Source organism: Eumetopias jubatus, unplaced genomic scaffold, assembly GCF_037043125.1.
Source record: "Eumetopias jubatus isolate StellerSeaLion01/CBP00866 unplaced genomic scaffold, mEumJub1_p1.0 scaffold_7, whole genome shotgun sequence".
Taxonomy (NCBI): Eukaryota; Metazoa; Chordata; class Mammalia; order Carnivora; family Otariidae; genus Eumetopias; species Eumetopias jubatus.
In genome coordinates, this window is record NW_028274813.1 from 100,861,658 (window position 1) to 100,883,781 (window position 22,124).

The 22,124-nt window shown below is 36.0% G+C and overlaps 1 protein-coding gene across 4 annotated transcripts in view; it reads right to left on the bottom strand.

Moving 5' to 3' along the window:
* Positions 1 to 2,394: 2,394 nt before the first annotated feature.
* The window catches only part of ICE2 (interactor of little elongation complex ELL subunit 2), a 64,525-nt gene continuing 44,795 nt past the window's right edge, over positions 2,395 to 22,124 (bottom strand). For all 4 annotated transcript variants that reach the window (XM_028100386.2, XM_028100388.2, XM_028100387.1 and 1 more), the window contains 4 exons: positions 11,707 to 11,791; positions 10,347 to 10,397; positions 7,251 to 7,509; positions 2,395 to 3,490 (listed from right to left, as the gene is read on the bottom strand). In XM_028100386.2, coding sequence (XP_027956187.1) covers positions 3,368 to 3,490; positions 7,251 to 7,509; positions 10,347 to 10,397; positions 11,707 to 11,791 — 518 coding nt within the window. In that variant the 3' untranslated portion in view covers positions 2,395 to 3,367. The remainder of the gene's footprint in view (positions 3,491 to 7,250; positions 7,510 to 10,346; positions 10,398 to 11,706; positions 11,792 to 22,124) is intronic.

The following is a 22,124-nucleotide window of genomic DNA, read 5'->3' on the forward strand; positions in this document are numbered from 1 at the left end:
GGTAGGGGCAGAGGGAGAGGGTGAAGCAAGACTCCTTGCTGCGCCAGGAGTGTGATGCAGAGTTAGATCCCTGGACCCTGGGATCATGACCTGCGCCAAAGGCAGACCCTTAACTGACGGGGCCTCCCAGGCGCCCAGGAAATGAACATTTTAACTTAACTCTTCCCACTCTATCCACACTCATCCTCCTACTTTCTCAATGAGTAACACCACTATTTACCCCATATCCGAAATAAGAAATTGGGATTTCTCTGGAAGCCTTATTTAACTCTTCCTACCAACTGTTTCACTAAGTTATCATTTTTTTCTCCTGTTACTTGAGCCCATCTCTCTTACTGCTTTAATTCCAGGCCTTTACCATTTTTCAATTATTATAACACAGCTTTCCAACTTTTCTCCTTCCCTACAATCTTTCCCAGCTCTATTTCATTCTTTAGATTAATGCTTACAAGAGCTTTTTAAAAAGCCTACTGATCATGTTATTTTTTTTTTAATTTAAATTCACTACTGATTCCCACATTGCACAGGACAACATTCAAATGTCATAGCATGGCATGTCTGTCCCTGTCCTACAGCTTTTTCTCTCAAATCCAAGTTCAGAGCCTACAATCTGGCCAACTTCCACCTTTGCATACGCTTCTTTCTTTCTATGTTGAAGACCTTTCATTCTTTCCTTGTAATTCTTACACTTTTTTAAAAAGATTTTATTTATTTATTTATTTGACAGAGAGAGAGAGAGAGAGAGAGAGAGAGAGAGAGAACAAGCAGGAGGAGCAACAGAGGGAGAGGGAGAAGCAGGCTCCCCATGTGAGCAGGGAGCCCGATGCAGGGCTCGATCCCAGGACCCTGGGACCATGACCTGAGCCAAAAGCAGACGCTTAACCGACTGAGCCACCCAGGTGCCCCTCTTACACACTTTGAAAAGACTCACCTCAACCTTCATCTCAACTTTCCTTAATTATCAGGTTCAGGTTATATGGCTTTCTTATATTACTTTATCAGAGCACTTACCCATAGATCAGTATTGTGTCCTCCATTAGAATGTGAGCTCCTGGAAAAAATAAAATCTATCTTTGATACCTAGACATTCATTTAGTCATACATCCAACTTATATTTACTAAGCAACTAAAAGACCAAGTTAGGTGTTTGTTATATAATTGTGAACAAAACAAATATGTTCCTGGCCTTTGCAGAGCTTATAGTCTAATTAAGAAGAAAGACAGTAAGTCAAATAAACAAATACTGCGATATGTGAAAAAGGAATATTGTGTGAGTAACAATGCGGACCTACTTTGGACTGTGAGGCATGCAAATGCAAACATTTATTGAACTCAACGTCTTCCAAGAGGTATGTATAAATTATACCTTCACCATCACATCCTTGCCAACACTGACTCTGCTTAACACAGGGTTGCCACAAACCTTCAATTTGTGAAAAATGTAGTATCTGCAAAGTGCAATAAAATGAGGTATGCCTGTACTAAAAATCAAGGGAAAAAACACAAACATGATCAAATACATGTTATAAAAGAGGCTTGATTAAGCACAAGTGAAAAACCAAGACTAGATTTATATATATTATCAGGGTTACTTAAATATATGGCTAAGATAATTTCAAAATAATTCCTTGCAAGACCACACATTTTACTAGGTAAAAAGTAACATTAAAGATCAAAAGCCAAGTCTTTCTCGTATTCAGAAGTCTGAAGAAATCACTTTCTAGCTTTTTTAAAAGAGCAAATTCCAAGAGAATCCCTGCCTCTCCCTTGGTTCACTGCCAAATGATTCACAACTAAAATATTTCTAGGATATGGGAATACGGGACAAAGTTAAAAAAAAAAAAAGATCATGTCCATTAAAAAAAAAAGCATTGTTTTAAAAAGGGAATGGAAGGCAGAGGAAATTACATATTAAAAATATAAAATAGTTTTAATAATTACTTAATTTAAAAATATAAAAATTAATAATTAATTTAAAATTAATATAAATTAATTTAAAAATATAAAATAATTGAAAACAAAACTTGGTAGTTGAAGATAAAAATACTCAACTGTTACTGATAATAGTTGAGAAGATTTCTTGGACTAGTTTCTTAAACATTAATATAAAACACATTAAAAAGTTCCAAAAACAAAGCAGATTACAAAACTTGTATTTTACAAATGATGCATACAGGGCGCCTGGGTGGCTCAGTCGTTAAGCTTCTGCCTTCAGCTCAGGTCATGACACGGGGTCCTGGGATCGAGCCCCGCATCAGGCTCCCTGCTTGGCGGGAGGCCTGCTTCTCCCTCTCCCCGCTCCCCCTGCTTGTGTTCCCTCTCTCACTGTCTTGCTGTCTCTCTTTCTGTCAAAATAAATAAATAAAATCTTTAAAAAAAAACAAATGATGCACATATTTCTGAAACTTTTAATGCACATTAAAGGACAAAGACACAAAAATTAAATAAGTCCATTCCTTCTTAAGTCCAAATTGGCTACAGTAACATCAGGTGATGATAAGCTTTCCAAATTCAGCTATGTGGTCCTAGGAAATTTAATCAGTACAGATGAGAAAAAAATAGCTTATTTTTTAACACGTTAACCTTGTCAGTTGAAATGATGAGATTTTTCTGGAAAACACATCTGCTTTCAGTAGCATTATTTCAACACTCAGCTGAAATTTGTGCCAAGAGATAGAGGGATCTATCACCAAACCTGTAACACCGCAGAAGGTTTGTTTTTTTAAAAAACTGATGGTTGACCAACAAGAAATTGTTAACTTGTGACTTTTCAGGAGCATGAACTTTTTTATTTTTAATTTTAATTTTTGGCTTGTGCAATGGAATTTCATCAAGTTTTAAAAGATGTTAACTTTATTAACTTCCAACAATCATCGTTTTAAAATAGTATATAAAAACTGTCACAATGGGTCAGAAGCAAGGTTTACATTGGCTCAAAATTATCTCTGATAGTGGCAAGATTCAACCTTTTGAGCCAATCTCAACAGACTGGTGATATAATTCAAATTGCTAACATAATACACAATGATAAATATTGCTCTTGAAAAAAGCAAATTATTTTCCTATTTAACAGTTTTTGGAAAAGGTCTACTATAAAAATATTTCTCTTCTCTATGTTTCCCTGCCATGATAATGTTAAAACATAACTGGATTCTCCTCAAACATCAAGTGTTAAGAGTATAACACTCCATTTTAGCTGAAACATTCCTTCACATAGCCAATATATTTTTTCAAGGCACTCTAAGAACTCTCAAGGACACTAAAATGTTCATCTTGTCCACTGATCTTCTAGGCATATTTCCTCTCAAACTTTTCTAAATTGAACGTTGTTACAACTAGTTTTTCCTCATTTTCCATAGTAGAGTCCTTAAGTTATTTTTCTTTTATTGGGAGCTTCTCCTTCATTTTCAACTTGCTGAGCAGGCAGACTTTTTGTTTCCATGGAAACTGGATTCCTACGGCTGCGTGTAGGCACTCTTGCTCCACCAACCTAAGAGATGAAGCAAAGAATAGTTTAACATGTTTACAAAATATTTATATATGGTCAACTCTGCTCTGTATTATTTATACTAATTACCTTGCAAATTGTCCTTTATGTTTTTAATCTCCAGCTACCTGGCCGCTTCTAAACAAGCTTTAGTCTGACATAGTTTAAGGTACTAAACTTTCAAATAGCAATCAGGGAAGGAATCGGTCAGGGCAGATGGAGAGAAGTGAAGGGGAAAACCACTCTGCATTAAACCTGGAAGAGGCTGAAATGTTAAGATGATGGAAGGACAGGACTTTTGAGCAATGCGTTTGCAATAATGATGCTGAAGGGCAGAAGAAAGGAAGAAATGAAAAATACGAAGGGAGAGAAAGGAAATACAAGAAACAGGTTGGAGGTGGTAAAGGGGGAGAAAAAAATTACAAAATGGAGAAAGAGACAAAGACTAAGAAAGACAAGTCTACAGAGAAAAAGGGGGAATAATAAATGTTGAAAAACAGGAAGGCAAAAGAGACAATAACCTAAGTAAAAAGGAAAAGTTGAGGGACTAAGAGAAGATTCTTGCAAGAAAGAAAAGAAAGGGGAAGAAAAAACTGGAAGGAGGCTACAGAGGAAAAAAGGAAGAAGGGAAGTGGGAGGAAGAAGGTTTGTTGGGGTGCTGGTTCTACCTTAATATCAACTCCTCCTCAGTACAAGTAGCTGCCCACCCTTACTTTCTAGCCAACACAGACTACAGAAATGAGAAGGCGTATTCTTAGGATACAATCCCTTGCTAACTATAGTCCTGCTGAAGATGAGATCTGGAAATTCTGTCATCTCCTTGGCCACTGAGAGAGCATAGTTTTATTTAAAAGGGGGAATGGAGAAAGTCAGCCCTTGGAGAGAAGGGCCAAAGCTGTCCAGCCTAAAATCACTTGCCCAGAACCTGTCCATTTCTGCCTCTATTTCCCCTGGCCACCTTGCACCCTTTGTTTCTTCACAAGAAACAGTGAATTACAGACATGGTGATGATGGGTGATATTGTTACTCCAAACACACTCATATTTCCTAATATATCAGACATATTAGCATTGCTCCAAGGGGCTACTGACTCACTAAGAATGAATCAGACTCTAGCTTCCCTAAGCTAATATGTTATCTCTTCAGGGGCATTTTTTGGTGTACGATCAGGTGACCAGAAAGGAAAAATTCCAGTTGGGATTTGAGTGTGCCAGTGTGTTTGTCTGAATCTGATGAACTTTTCTAACACAATTAGAAAAGAGCTGTGATTTTTAAATTATCTATACTACTGCCCACTCAGCTGGTATTTACTATAAGACTATACTAACCATCCTGATTGTATCTACTATATCGCTGAGGAAAGCATTTTGAAACTTCCACTGTAAGATTGTGAGTGTGTGTGTGTGTGTGTGTGTGTGTGTGTGTGTGTGTGTGTAAAATGAATGTTTGTTACAGAAGTTGCAGAAGGAGAAAGGGATGGGCACAGAGCCTTTGCAACAGGACTGGAAGTGGAAGAAGTCAGGGGTAGCATAGGAAGCAAATGGGATTCCCCTATTCATCTCTTCTACATGCAGCAGGAGGTAGACAGACTCTAGTGGGGTATTTCTCAGGGTTAGTACCCAAGGCACTACACAAAGATGAGAACTGAGTTCAAGCGGACAGGGACTAAAGGATTGTATCAGAGGCAGAAACATTTGTTATATGAGTTTTTACACCATGAAATATGTGGATGATTTTTGTTTCATACAGGGTCTTACTTCCTCAGGTTTCCTGAAACTTCAGTCTTTTCCTAGTGCTGCTAAGGCTAGAAACCCTATCTGTGCTTACCTTGACTGGACTAGAAAGTCCCATTCCCATGGCCTGGCTAGGAGGAAGTAAGGGAGGAAGGTTGGGTAATTCTCATCAAACATAGGGCTAGATTGTAGGGAGATGTGCAAGAGATCACCGAAAACTTACAAGGGCTTAAAAACATACCAAACCAAGCATTAATTATCTACCTGTCTACTCTACCTAACAGCTGGGTTTTAGATAATTTCATTAAGGATTTGTCCCTGGCACTGAATGCGTGAAGTGTCTTAAAAAATACAAATCAGCAACTGCTCAGTGGCATACATATAACTGAACTGTTTAATTCTGAATTTATGTGGCCAAACCCTGAACATATGGCATTGTATCAAAGTATTAAACAAAAAAAGAATAAGTCATCCCCATACAGAATTATATGTCACAGGTAATAGACCATAACCAGAAAATTTTTTTTAAAGATTTTTATTTATTTGACAGAGAAAGAGAGAGAATGAGAGAGAGCACAAGCAGGGGGAGCAGCAGGTAGAGGGAGAAGCATGCCCCCAGCTGAGCAGGGAGACTGATGCAGGACTCGATCCCAGGACCCTGGGATCATGACCTGGGCTGAAGGCAGACACTTAACCAACTGAGCCACTCAGGCACCCCACAGAATTTCTAAATTAAATTAAAAAATCATTATCCTAGAAAGAACATAAATCTTTCCAAAGAAGTTTTCAATTATTATATTTAAGTTAGTGAAGAAAATTTTGCCTTAATATAAGTTATAAAAATCACCATTCAAATGAAAATTAAACTGGAAATAACCAACCAGAACTGCAGATAAGGTGGTTTAAAATATTAACAACTTCATCCACTCTTTCATTTGTAGCAACTAGTTAACTACATTTATATATTCTCATGGCCAAAGTTAGCTAAGAATGTGCAAGGAGTTCTTCTTCTAAAAAGAACCTCCCAAACAGTAACATTAGGTTGTAAAGAAGTGAAAAATATAACTTCATTCACTGTAAATTATTTTTAAAAATCCTCAATATTTGCATTCCAGCTATTTCTAAAAGGACTTGAAAACATTTACGGATTAATATAACACAGAAAGAAAAAAAGAACAGAAGATATCCACAGGATACACAATTGATAGATGTTCTGGGACACACATGTTGAGATTATGGAAGAAAGACAATAATTTTTGACTCCCCAAGATTTTTGGCAGCACAGAAGGAAAATACACTCAGTTTTTATTTCCTGAACACTCAGTCTCGTTTGTATAGAACAAAACTTCTCCTACAGCTAAACCCAAAGTGGAATATTTTACATGATATAAAGAATGAGTGACATGGTGAAGAGTATCTCTAGCCACAGCCTTACAGAAGTTTCAGGCAGGGAAAAACCATTCAATTGGTATTTCTGGGGAGTCTATAAAGAGAGTAATTTTAATTATAACTCAATAAATACTGAGTTATATAATACTTAGCATACAATTTAGTCCTTAATAGTTTATTGCACATTTAATAAGGTACTGCATTCACTAATTACTAACACTTACTTTTTAAGTTTTCTATATCCTACTTACCAATTTTTAATTGTATCATAATTTTATTGTAAGTATTCTTCTGCAAATTGCCTCAAGTATTTAATGAAATGAAACAGTACACATAAATAAGAATCACCAAAAAACTGCTTTTCACAAGAACACAGGGATTTAACTACGTGGATGCATTACTCATGCTCCCACTGGGTAAGCTGATAGACTTTTCTTTAGTTGAATTATAAACATTACAGAAACTTACACCGACAATGACTGGACTCAGTAAAGCATACAACTTTACCTAACCTTCTTATGATACAGTTTTTAGATGATGTTGTGATTAATGTGGACATGAAGTTGAAATATTGTATTGTCAATGACACAGATGAATAATAAGCAACCTAATGCAACATTTAATTGCAAAAAAGATCTTACCTTTTGTTGTGGTGTGGGACCTAGTGATTTAGGTGGAAAAGTACAAGGTATTCTTCCATGATGGATATGATATGGTAATAACAGACTGGGATCTAAAGGGACCCAGGGAACTGAGAGACTAGAAGGCACACCAGGAAGGCCGCAATGTGTTTTATGCAAATTGTAGGCTGTCCTAGTAACTTTTCCATCAGAGGTCTTGTAGATCAGGAGTGAAGAATCTTCCGCTGCATGAGACAACAAGTAGGAACCCTCCTGCAAGCTAAATCATACAAGGAAATTTCAACTCACTGGCTCACAATGTCAATTTCAACAGCATGAAAACAATTATGGGTATGGAATACCACCTCTAAAAATTTTTTATGACCAAATAAGATTTAAGAAGTCTTATTTTTAACAATTTTCATGATTTTTAGGCAACTAATTTTAATTGTTATTCCAAAGTTCAGGATACATAATTATTTTTACTGTTACCTCAGTCAATTTCTAAGTATTCAATAATTTAATGGGAAACAGTCTGCCTCATTCTCTAATCCATGTACAACATATACTGAAAAGCATTTCATGAGTGCACATATATAGTATTCCTATACAGACCATTTAATTCATTCAACAAACATTGCTTTGTATCCAGTAATACAAAGATTAAAGGATATAAAGGAATGTAGCACATTCACTACACTTAGCTTAAAATAAAGTGGAAGAAAAAAATGGAACAATCACAATACAATATGAGGTGCTATGAGAATAATAATAATAGCAGCTGATAGGTATTGAATGTTTATCATGAGCTAACTACTGTTATACTGCTTATATCCATTTTATTATTAAATCTTCCACAACAAATCTTCAAGGCATATTAATAATTCACCCCATATTCCAGGTAAGTAGAAATTAGAGATACTAAGCAATCTGCCCGAAGTTCTGAGTGCAGGGCTTAGCTATAAACCCAGGCAGTTCAATCTACCAGCTATACCCTCAGTCATGATCCTCCACAATAATCACTTCTGTCAAACATCAAATCTACATTTTCCCTTCCTCCGTATAAAGTTTTCAGGCATCCAGTGAATCAACATAAAGAGCTAAAGGGACAGGATTAATATCTTATGCTTTATTAGGATTTTATATTCCTCCAGCTCAAAGGTGCTAAGGAGAACCTCAGTTCTTTCCCATATCATTTAAAATAAGGATTTATCATACTTTAGTTATATCCATCTGCCTACAAACCTGATAAGTTACATTTCCATTAATTTTTTCAAGAGAAAAGTAACAGGTGCTGACAAAGGAGGTTCAGAGAATTATTCTTATCCTCTGGAGAAGTTTTTTTTGAAACAATCACTTTCATATTTTCATATAAGGAAATGAGTAATAACTGATTTGGTAGTAGGAATAAATAACATTTCAAAGATTGAACTTTTATTGATGAAGATCATGTATTTTAACTACCCTCACTAAAAATGAAGAAAGCTCTGGTTTACAGGGAATTTATGGAGAAGGCAAAACTTCAAGGACAGTATTTTAGAAGTGCCATACAGTGCAATGAACATGGATGGATACTACCCACTGGTGGGCAGAATAACGACCTTCCAAAGATGCCTAGATCCTAAACCCTGGAACCCACAGATATGTTACATTACATGGCAAAAGGGAATTAAGATGGAGTTCCTAACCTGCTGATTTTAAAATGGTAAGATTTTCCTGGATTATCTTAGTGGGCCCACTATAATCATAAAAGTCCTTCAATGTAGAAGAGGGAAGCAGAGGGGAGATATAACTATGAAAGGAGTCAGAAGAATGTGATGTGAGGACTCAACTTGCCTTTGAAACTTTGGAAAAAGGAAGAGGGCCACAAGCCAAGGAACAAAGGTGGCTTCTAGAATTTTACAGAAGTCAAGGAAAGAGACCATACCCAAAGCCTACAGAAAAAAAAATTCAGTCCTGCTGACACATTGATTTCAACCCAGAAGACCTGTTACACTTACAGAATTGAAAGATGATAAATTTGTGCTGCTTTAAAACACCAATTTTGTGCTAATTTGCTATAGTTGCAGTAGAAAATGAACACACAAACTAAGATATTGATAATAAGATCTCAAAAAGCATTTGACAAATTTCATGAATAAGTACTGTGCTTCACTTGAAGAAGATGATATACAAAATAGAATTTCTGCCACAGAATCACAGAACTGAAAAGTACTTAGGAAATCACTGAACTCAACACCACCATTTTATAAATAAGGAAACTAACATATAGTTGCATAATAAGTAGGAGAGTTAGAACTCTGAACTTTTTCACTTTTATTTCAGACTCGAATTGTTTTTTAGTTTATCTTTTGGTAATGGCATAAGAGAAGGAGTATAAAAGTTCACATAATAAAACAGTCTGATAAATTACCAGGTGGAGAATCCATATTCGAAGATTTCTCATGGACTTAATGATTTTTTAAGACTAGCTCTGTGATGCTTCCTTATCCTGAAAATGTAAACAAAATAGCTATGCTAGGCTCCATAATGGCCCCCACCCAGGATAGCCACATCCTAATCTCCAGAACTTTGGATGTTACCTTTAATGGCTTTCCAAATGTGATTAAGGTACAATGTGATAAAGGAAGCAGAAATTTGAGTGATATACAGTTTGAAGATGGAGAGAGGCCACAAGTCAAGGGATACAGGTTAGCCACTAAAAGGTGAAAATCAAGACAAGGAAATGACTGCTCCCTTAGAGTCCCCAAAAACAATCAGCCCTGCTGACACAAAATCATTTAGTCCAGTGAAAATGATTTTGGATTTCTGACCTCCAAAACTGTAAAAGAGTAAGTATGTGCTGTTTTAAGCCAATACGTTTGTGGTAATTTGTTACAGTGGCAATTGGAAACCAATACAACAGAGCCTTAGAGAAAAATGTTTAATTGCAAGCAAGCCAGTTACTATCATATTATCTTATTTATATTTTCAAAATTTCAACCTTGACAAAATAGAATAAATCTTGCATTTCTGGGTTACGTTCTATGATCCCTAATAGCATATATTCAAATTTTCTATGAATTTTCACCCAAGAAAATCACATGTATCAATGCAAAATGTCCAAAAAACACTTACCTACTCAATTTCTTTAGAATGTGTTGGAGGATGTTAAATAAACTTGAAATCCTATTAAAAAGAAGAAATTCTTGTAAAAATTAAATGACAAAAAAGGTATTCTTAACAATTATAGCTCCCCTAACAAAGAAAAAAAACAACAACATAACAGAAAACACAGACTACCAAAATCATTTGATTAAATTCTAATGTTTACTTAATTTTTACCATTTCCCGATTTCTCTTCAAAATCATAAAGTACTTGGCCTGTGTGACTCAGAGCAGTTGTAAAGAGATTACTATTTTATATTCAAATTATAAACTTTTAAAAACGTTCAAGAAGTCTTTAGCAGAACTAATCTGCAAAAGAGTTTGCCTTTTAGAGATGGTGGTGAATTAGCTTCCAAAGAATCTGAGAGGTATTTTAAATGTGTGATACCAGAGAAGCCACTGACTGGCAGCAGGATAGTTAAAGGGAAATGAAATATATTTCTTTAGTACCTATTCTAGCCCCAAATTCATTCCCCCTACGATTTATTTAAAAATGGGTTTCATTGGGAAAGGTGGGGCAGGCAGTGAGTAATGTACAGAAAAGCTTTTTTATTCATGTAAAGAAAAAGTTACTCTTCAAAGGAGGCAGTCCTTATAAATAGAAGTGGACATTTTTAAGAAAAAGCAGATTATTCAAGATTGAACCTGAGATCCTTCAAAAATTGTGTCAAGCCCCAAAGCTAGAACTATGCAATCAGTCTAAGTCAGGACAATTTCTCATCCTAATGGTGAATCCATATTAATTACCAAGGTTGCCACTCTCGCTCAGCTGTGTGCTCTGGAGCAAGTCACTCCAAGTTCCAGTTTCCCCACACATAAAAGAGAGACAATACTCCCACCAGTCCTTTCTAGAAAGCTGTGAGATATAAATTAGATAATGTTTGTAAGTTATTTTCCTTTGCATCTAGGTATTTGGAGTCCTCAGCACAATAAACTCATTTCAATATGATGTACAGTAATATGTGGCACCGGGGAAACTTTTAGAAGTTAGGATGTCTAAAATCCTCAGAGTTGAGTCTGTATGACTGTCCTCTTCTTTCCCAACCCTGAACAGGAGTGCTCCCATGTACCTCCCAGACGGTGGGCTACTACTGTTCTCTAGCCTCCTTTGTTTGAAGTAGAAAGACTGGCGCCACTGGTATTTAACTTGAAAATGGACATGATTAACAGAGATGGATCACAAACTGGGTTAGGGGAAGCCTCAATGTACAAAAGGATTAAAAGTCTTGAAAATAAAGGACTTAAACCTAACCAGTATTTAGAAGTAAACAAAAATCAGTGATTACATTAACACGTTTTAAAAATCCCACCACAAAGTAAACTTTCTTACTTGAGTGCTGAAAGTTTTTCTTTTAATTCTTCTGAGGTAATTTCTTCTAACAGAAAAAGTTTTGAAGTAAATGCATCGATATGCCCTAAAATAAAATATCAAACTTAAAAACAATTGCAGTATTTAAAAAAAAAAGTTATCCAGTCTTCTTAAAGATGTTTTTACAAAACTGTAACAACTGTAAAGGAACTATACATTCTAAAAAGAGGAGAATTATACATTTTATTAAGTTTATTAAGTAAAGCTGTATTTTATTTATTTTTCTAAAAGATTTTTGAGAGAGAGAACAAGTGGGGGGAAGGGCAGAGGGAGAGAACTTCAAGCAGACTTTGTGCCGAGTGTGGACCCTGACACAGGGCTCCATCTCATGACCCTGCGATCATGACCTGAGCTGAAACCAAGAACTGGATGCTCAACCGACTGAGCCACCCAGGCGCCCCAAAACTGTATTTTAAAATGACACAAAAGTATTAGTTCTAAAATATTTGCTGAATACAGAAAAGTTTACACATGTGTACACCAAAAAATAATCTCTAAGACCCAAATTTAAGAATAACAACTGTTAAAATATTGGGTGTTTCTGTTTCCTATTAGTTTAAATTGCATTTTCATAGAGATGATATTTTTAGAGAAATACATACCTATTATCAATGAAAATGGGTAGTCAAATTTAGAGTATGGGCATGCTTTACACATATCTAAGACACGCTTGGTTCTTTTTTTTAAGATTTATTTGAGAGTGAGAGGGAGAGAGAGCATAAGTGGGGGGTGGGGACAGAGGAAGAGAATCCTGAAGGAGATTCCCTGCTGAGAGTGGAGCCTGATGCAGGGCTCATTCCCAGGACCCCGAGATCATGATCTGAGCTGAAATGAAGAGCTGGCCGCTTAACCAACTGAGCCACCCAGGCAACCCCACACCTGGTTCTTAAGATAAAATTAGATTATAAAAATCCAGTTTAATTATTTATAATAACCAAGATATGGAAACAACCTAAGTGTCCAACAACGGATGAATGGATAAAGAAGATGTAGTGTATATATACAATAGAATATTACTCAGCCATGAGAAAGAAGGAAATTCTGCTATTTATAACAACATAGACATACTTAAGGGCATTATGCAAGTAAAATAAGACAGAGAAAGAAAATACTACACGGTATCACTTATATGTGGAATCTAAAAATAAAAGTCAAACTCACAGAAACAGTAGAAAAGTGTTTTCCAAAGGCTGGGGGAGGAAAGAATAGAGAGAGGTGGTAAAAGGGTACAAACTTTCAGCCATACAGAGTCTGAGAATCTAATGTATAATATGGTGACTACAGATAACACTACATTGTATGATTGAAATTTGCTAAGAAGAGTAGAACTTAAATGTTCTCATCAAAAAAAAAAAGGAAAAATATAAATATTTGGGGATGGAGGTATTAATTAACTGGATGGGAGGAATTTCACAATGCATATGTATATCAAATCATCGTGATGTACACTTTAAATATCTTACAATTTGATTTGTCAAATTATACTACAATAAAGCTCAAAAAAAAAATCCGGCTTTTAATTAAAGCACACAAGATTCATCATGGTTAAAAAAAAATAGTCTGCTTAAAGTCTTACTTTCTTACAAACATGACATAATTCCAGAATTCAAGAAACAAAGTAGCAAATGGGGACACTTTCATTTTAAAAAGTAATGTGTATGTTCTACAACAACATAGGTTAAGACAGGACACTTAGGCCCTGAAATGTACCAAGAAGAATGATATAAAAGACAGCCCTAAGTTAAATGTTACATAATCAAGTCCATACAAACCAGAGTTAAAAACATCAGTTAGTATGACAAGAGTGTAACACTCATCAATGCTGAAAATATCATTTTTTACTTTTATTTTTGAACTTGTAGTATTTAGTTATCAAAACACATTACCTGGGAAGCTGACGTCAATCACTGGGACAACAAAAAAATGCACATAATATCTAATTTTCATATAAAGCCCCCTTTCATTTGCTTTCAGCTCATAAAAAGAATTAGAAACATTTTTACCAGATGCTTTTCCTTAAAACAATGAATCTATTTTTCCCACTCCTACTTATTATTTCCTATGCCAAGTTTTAGTTTCACCTCTACATTTCTAACACTCATTATACAGTGACGTTTCTAATAACAAAGACACATTTTAATGCTTTAATAACTGTAGAAAGGGAATATTAAATACGATAAAACATATTTAGACATTTACTAAATATGCCTTTGAGATGAACAAGTCTTTGCTTTTTAAAGAATCTCAATAAAAAATATGTATTATAGTGTATGTCAAATATGGTCAGCCCAAAATAACTATATAGAGAACGCCATATTAAGTGCTAGGAGGCCTACTTCCTCAAGGAGTTAACAATTCTCTCAATATTGGCGCATTTTTACCTGGGGGTCTCAAATGACTCATATGTGTGGTTGAGATATTTATCTCCCAGGCCCTTGGGGCAGCTGAGCAAGGCTTGGGATGGAAAATTTCCTGGCACTCCCCTTCAGCCATGAGAATCTCTTTTGTATATCACAGCACTATCCAAGTATTTTTTGTCTGTCAAGGTTGGGAAGCACTGCTTTACAGAGTACAAATAAAGCCTTTATATAATACAATTAAAGGCTTTATATACATGCATCCAATCATACATACACACATATATATACATACACACGAACAGGCAGTCCTTGCTTTGCATGCAGTATGGGATGATAAAAAAAGCTGAAACCATGCAAGCTTTTTTAATGATGTGAAAAATGATAATTGTTCCATAACCTTTAAAATTTTTGGCAAGGGGTGCCTGGGTGGCTCTGTCAGTTAAGCATCCAATTCTTCGTTTCAGCTCAGGTTGTGATCTCATGGGTCATGATCAAGCTCCACATCAGGTTCTGCACTCAGTGGGGAGTCTGACTGAGATTATCTCTCTCCCTTTCCCTTTGCTACTCTCCCCACTTGTGCATGTGTGTGTGTACTCTCTATCTCAAATAAATAAATAAATCTTAAATTTTGTTGTTGTTGTTGGGACACCTGGGAGGCGCAATTGGTTAAGCCTCCAACTCTTAAGTTTTAGTTCAGGTCCTGATCTCAGGGTTGTGAGATCAAGCCCCCTGTTGGGCTCCACACTCAGTGAGGAGTCTGCTTAAGACTCTCTCTCCTCTGCCACCCACCCCCATGCTCTCTCTCTAAAATAAATAAATAAATCTTAAAAAAAGTTTTTTGTCAAAACATTATGAATTCTCCCTCAATTATAACTGTATAGGGAAATGAAAAAAAAAAGCAAAACTAATATTTATTTAGTATACTGTAATTTAAAACATTAAAAACACTGAAAGTATTTTATTTTTTTTATAAAAAAAAACTTATCAGGAGCAGTTTGAACACTGCTTGTCAAATCTTCTTCTGGAACAACTTATGATAGGAAGCAAGCATCTTTTCTATGCCGTGGATTGTCATACCCCTAAGTTAGGATCAGCTTCCAACATTGTATCCTTTGTGTTTTATTATGTTTTCTTAAAGATCTTATTTATTTGACAGAGAGAGCACAGGCAGGGGGAACAGCAGGAGAGGAAGAAGCAGGCTCCACTGCTCAGCCCCAATGTGGGGTTCGATCCCAGCACCCCGAGACCATGACCTGAACCGAAGGCAGATGCTTCACCGACTGAGCCACCCGGGAGCCCCTCCTTTGTGCTTTAAATGTCAGGAAATATCTCCTTCCTTTCATGTAAAATCTTATACAGGTATCACTTTTTCATTCTTTATGTCACAACCACTTTCTCATTTATGTCCCTAAATTTGCCTTCACTAAATTCCTGTGGCGGCATATCTAGAGTCTCTTGAACATCAGCAGTGTCAACATTCCCACTATCAGCTGTTTCTCCTGTAACTCCAGTTATGTTCACTTCGAATTTCACTTCCTGCAGTTATCACTTTTTATTTCTTTGCTGTGCTTTAATCATTGTTGGCCAACTCTTTGATTATCCACTTTTATAAAATGCATGAGTTTATTACTGGGAGACAAGGATGGAACACAAATAAACACTGTTTTTTGTGTATGAACTAACAGGTGCAAAGTGACCACTGACAAGAGTTTGGAAGATGGGACATGACTGGTCACTGGTCATGATGTGCATCTGTTATTTATGTAGTGATATGTGGACTGAAGAGTCAGCGGTGAAGTAGTCAATACACTGTAGTAACTGAAACTGGTTTATCTCAGAACTGTGCAAAAGCAAGGCCTGCCTTACGTCAACTATATAGAACTGATATATATTAAGGGATTAGGAGGTAGATACAGAAGTTGTGATAAGATTACTTTGGGAATTTTCTTTTCTTTTCTTTAAAGATTTTATTTATTTATTTGACAGAAGAGAGAGTGAGCGCACAAGTAGGGGAAGCAGCAGGCAGAGGGAGGGAGAAGCAGACTCCCCGCGGAGCAGGGAGCCCAATGCGGGGCTCCAACCCAGGACCCTGGGATCAGGACCTGAGCCGAAGGAAGCAGCTTAACGACTGAGCCACCTTTGGGAATTTTCTTTAAGGAGTATCTTTTAATGTTTTTATGGGACCTGAGGATAAAAAGAGTACTACAACTGAGGGGAAGAGAACATATTCATAGTAAAGTGAAGCAGACAAACATTAACAACAAAAAAAAGTACAGTTATTCTACCTGAAAAAGAGACTATGAGCTACAGAAGTGGTTCTCAAGATGCAGGCCCCAGACTAGCAGCATCAGCAGCACCTGAGAACATGCTAGAAATGCTAAGTCTTGGGTCCCAATCTAGACCTACTGAATCAGACACAGTAGGGTCAGGGCCAGCAATCTCTACTCTAACAAGCCCTACAAGTGATTCTGATGAGCCACCATGTCTGAGAATTACTGAACTCATTTCATACAAACCAATGTGCTCTTCAGTTAAAGAAAGTAATGGAGATCTTATATCACTTTATCTTGTAAGACATGTTTTATCTGAATCATGCAATCATACAAATAAACTCTATCCTCACTGATCTAATGTACGGACCCACAAATTTGATTTTTGAGGAGAAATTATCTTAAATTTCCTTGAAATCTTGAGATCATAGTCTGGACAGGGAAAAATGACAATGAAATGATTAAGATAAACGGAGGAGTGGCTAGCACTGGTTGAGAGGAAAACTCAGGCCACAGATGAGGAAGGACTATGGTGCACAAGTGCATGAGAAAGAGAACATAAGCGCTTGGAAAGTTTCTGGTCAAGACTGTAAGAATCCAGTTTCTAAACAGTAATTTGTTTTAATTTACAGTGATTAATACCGTCACACACAAAATGCTTTACTTTTGTTACATCTGACACCTCCCCGCCCCTCCCTCAATTCTTCCCTAGCCCTTTTTAGTTTTATGGCAAAGTTATTGACACTTAAAAACTATGACTCAATTCTGGTCCTGCCAACTGATAAACTCTGTAACTATGAATAAGTTACTTAATTATTCTGAACTTTACTTTCCTCTATTGCTTATAGCAGTGGTCTACACACATTAAAAACTGTTCATTAATAGCACTTAGACCAAAATTTTTTTGAAAAACGTAAATAATACACAATGTATAGTTAATTATGGTTTTGAGAAATCTTGGCTTAAAACTGTGTGATACAGCTATCTGAAGGATGGATTCAAAGTTCAATTCATTTTCTGCAGGTTTTAGTGGCTGCCAAAAAGATACAATGATACAAAGATTCACATGCAATAAAAGCCTTATTGCTGGGCTTACTAGAGTGACACTGATAGTTTTTAACACCATATACCAATAACACAAAGGTTTTTCCTCTAAATTCTACCAGTAAAAGGCCATCTTCCCTGATGTTAACCAGTTTCTTAACAAACGTTAAGACAGGAGCTACATTCCTATCCTTGAGGCTCTCTGGAAGATTTTAAGAGTTTTTTTTTTTTTCCTCCCTAATCTGATTCCAAGTTTTTAAAGTATACAGATGTACAGTTTTTTGTTTGTTTTTGTTTACAACAGTGGCATCTTTCATTTTTGGCAACAAAATCATATTTAACAGACCCAAGGATGCTGTATGGCACAACTCTGGGGGTGGCCATTCATATGGAAGGGATTAAGCACAGTCTCCCTAGAGGTGTGCTATGTGGACATGATGAAGATTCTTTCAGTATTATATGTGACAGGACTATATGACAACATAAAGAGAGGGTACCACTTATCAATCCATATCCTTAATATGAGTAATGTTTAATTATTATTTAGAGAAAAAACAAGTTAGTTATATTATTCTCTTCCTACATCCCAGTGGTTTATCTTACACACATCCTGAGATAGTAAAAAGAATATATAAAGTATGTATGTATGTGTGTGTATTGTGTGTGTGTATATATATATATACATACAATTATATAAAGTATATAAATTCAATGGTTTGGTTTCCACCATTTCTATTCTCCTTGACTTTTACTGTTCCTTCAACCAGTTATCAAAGGAAACCTAACTTATTCTAAACATAACTGAGTATCTCCGTGTGTCAAATACTGTTCTAGGACCTTGGGATATTGAAAGTAAACAAGAAACAAGAAAGACAAAAACAGGCAATAGATATCATAAGTAATTAAAGTATATAATGTGTTAGTGGCAACCAGGAAAAGGGATTGGATATACATTTGTGTGGGTTAAGGGTAAAGAAGCCAACAACTAGAAGAAGAAAGAAACCCAGAGATGTGAGCCTGGCCCTTGGCCTTGCTTTTCTCTGGAAAAAGCAACAAAAGGCTAAGAAATGGACCAGGGCTTTCAACAGTCTCTCAGGATCAGAGGAACAAAAACTGGATTTCAGGATCTATCAATGAATTGAACACCTAAGCTCTGAGTTGGGACCTTGTGTAACAAGGGGCTCCCTGGGTTTGGTGATTCTCTAAAAGAGCTCATAGGATTCAGCATACAGTTGTACTCATGGATAAGACTTATTACAGCAAAAGGATACAAAGCAAAAAAATAAAAATAAAGAGTAAAAGGAAAAGGTGTATGGAGTGAAGTCCATAGGAAACCAGGTGAAATCTCTGGGTCTTTCCTGAGTTTCTGTCTGGGATGATAAAAAAGTTCTGCAAGTAGATAGTGGTGATGGCTTCACAACTCTGTGAATCTACTTAATATCACTAAGTTGTATTAAAAATGTATGCTGAATTGCACACTAAAATGGTAAATTCTATGTTACTCTAAAATATGTATATTTTACCACAATTTTAAAAAAAAGTCCCTTCCCACTGAAGTCATATAAGATGCACTTAATTCTTCTAGCAACAGTTTTTTTGTATACTGGAAAAGTTCATTAGAGACTGAGCACTCAAGGTTTTTATTGGAGGCTCATCATGTAGGTGCCTTCTGCCTAGCTCATACCAAAGACTCTCAAAAGGAAAGCAGATGGCTCAGATGGTTAAGTGTCTGCCTTTGGCTCAGGTCATGATCCCAGAGTCCTGGGATCGAGTCCCGTATCAGGCTCCCTGCTTCTTGGGAGCCTGCTTCTCCCTCTGCCTCTCTCTCTGTCTCTCATGAATAAATAAAAATAAAAATCTTAAAAAAAAATAGAATAAGCCACACTATTTGTACAGTGTAGGTACTATGAGCCATCCTTATCAGCTAAAGAAAGTCTTATAACAGTACAGGGAACTGTACTGATAACTTACTAGCCAAGTTCCCAGATACCAGCTAAGGGCCAGCCTTGCAAACAGGTCTTTTCAATGATTTGCAGTGTCAGTCTGGCTACATCAACTCTTATCTGCAGAGACCATGAATAGCAACCCACTAGCATTAAGTGGGAAACAGACTGATCTTTCTAGGGTTCAAAGTCAAGCTTCAAGTTATCTAAATCCCTGTAACAGAATCAAGGTGAATCAAAAGTAATCTTGTCTAGAGGAAGATAACATTTTAACTTTCTCATTATCTCTGCAATTTTTCATACACAATAGCTGGCCCTTAATAAAGAACATTCTGGCATACAATGATACAACATGTTAAAAAAAAAACAAACATGTTACAAGATGAATTGTGTCCCCTGCAGAAGATATGTTGAAGCCTTAACCCACAGTACCTCAGAACATGACCTTCCTTGGAAATAGGATCATAGCAAATATAATTAAAGATTAAGATGAGGTCATACTGGAGCAGAGTGGGCCCTTAATCCCATATGACTGGTGTCCTTCTAAGAAGAGGAGAGAGACACACAGGAAGAAGATGCTACACGACGAGAGAAACAGAGATGAGGGTGATGCATCTACAAGCCAAAGGCGCCAAAAATTGCTGGCGGATATCAGAAGATAGAAAAGGCAATGAAGGATTCTCTCCTACAGGTTTCAGAGGGAACATGGCCCAGTGACACACTGATTTTGTATTTCTAATCTCTAGAACTGTGAAACAAGAAATTTCTGTTGTTTGAAGCTACTTAGTTTGTGATACTTTGTTACATCAGCCCTAAGAAATGAATACACAAAAGATAATAGAAAAGACACACTGGAAATCCAGATAACAGATGTACTGGACACAGATTTTAAAAGAGTTTTGCCTAATATGCTAAAGGAAAGATTGAGAATTTCTGTCAAAAACTATAATCTATAAAAAAGAACCAAATGGAAAATCTAGAACTGAAGAACACAATAATTGAAATTAAGCACTCAAGTCATGGGTTAAATAGTGTATCAGAGATAGGTGAAGAGGGAATTAATGGACTAGAAAAAAATATCAAAAATGATACATGAAGAGTCAAAAGGAAAGGAAATAAAGAAAAGACATTAGGGTTACAGTAAGATACACACCATAATGTACCTAAAATCCCAGAGGAGAAAGAGAGAGAATGAGGAAGAAGTGATAGATATTTAGTGACATAATGACTGAGAATTCTCCAAAATTTTTAGAAGTCATCAAGTCACATATCCAAGGAGCAATATAAACCCCAAAAGAAATATTTACAAAGAAAACATAAGTACACTGAGGAAAATTCTTGAAAAACAGGGAGAAAGATAAAATTTTAAATCTGCAGAGAAAGGAGTTGTATTACTTTCAAAGGAGCAAAAAAAAAAAAAGATGGGCAGCTGACTTTTCAACAGAAACAAAAGAAACCAGAAGACAATGAAATATCTATCCTTCAATAAAGGTGAAATAATTAAAAAACCTTTTGGATGAATAAAAACTGAGAGTCTTTGTCACCAAGCTATCTGTAATAAAGATAATACTAAAGGGTATTCTTCAGGCAGAGGAAAATGATACTAGTTAGAATCTTAGAGATATGAGAAGAAAAGCATTAAAAAGGGTAAATATATGAATAAATGTAACTGAATATCAAATGTATACACTAATAATAATATATAGAAAATATAAAATACTATTTAATGGGGATAAGTCAGGGATGCATGTTATAATGATTAGAGTAGCACTGTCCAATTGAACTTTTTGTGATGCTGGAAATCTCTGCACTGTTCAATATGGTAACCAGATGCAGCTTTCAAGCACTTGAAACTCACACACAGTATGACTAAGAAACTGAATTTTAAGTTTTACTTAATTTTAATAAATTTAAAGTAGTCACCTGTGGCTAGGAGCTACTGTATTAGAACACCTCTAGAGTAACCCTTAAAAGAGTAGTAAAAGAGTAGGGGCGCCTGGGTGGCTCAGTCGTTAAGCGTCTGCCTTCAGCTCAGGTCATGATCCCAGGGTCCTGGGATCGAGTCCCACATCGGGCTCCCTGCTCAGTGGGAAGCCTGCTTCTCCCTCTCCCACTCCCCTGCTTGTGTTCCCTCTCTCACTGTGTCTCTATCTGTCAAATAAATAAATAAAATCTTTAAAAAAAAAAAGAGTAGTAAAAGAGTATATAATTATGTTAATATAGAACTATCCTGTTAATCAAGGGAAAAAAATGCAATAAAAAATGTTCAATTCATAAGAAGGCACTAAGACAAAAAAAGGTCCTTAAAACAATGAGTCAAATAGAAAACATATATTAAAATGATAGATATAAACCCAAATTATTAGTGATGTGTAGTAATTACTACAGGTACTATAGGAATTTAAAGATTTTAAGAGGATATTATACCTTTATGCCAATAATTTTGAAAACTTAAACTGAACAAATTTCTTAAAAACATACAAGTTACAAAACTGATGCAAGAAATTAAACATCTGAATGGCTCTAAAACTAATTTAAAAACAGAACTGATAATTAGAAGCTTCTCAAAAAGGAAAACTTAGGTGCACATGCTTCCTAGGTAACTTTTACCAAACATTTGTAGGAGAAATAACACCAGTTTTATAGAAATTCTACCAGATAGAAGAAGAAGGAATACATCCCAACTCATTTTACAGTATAAACATAACCTTAATACCAATACCTAGGCAAGGTATTATAGGCCAATCTCACTCATAAACACA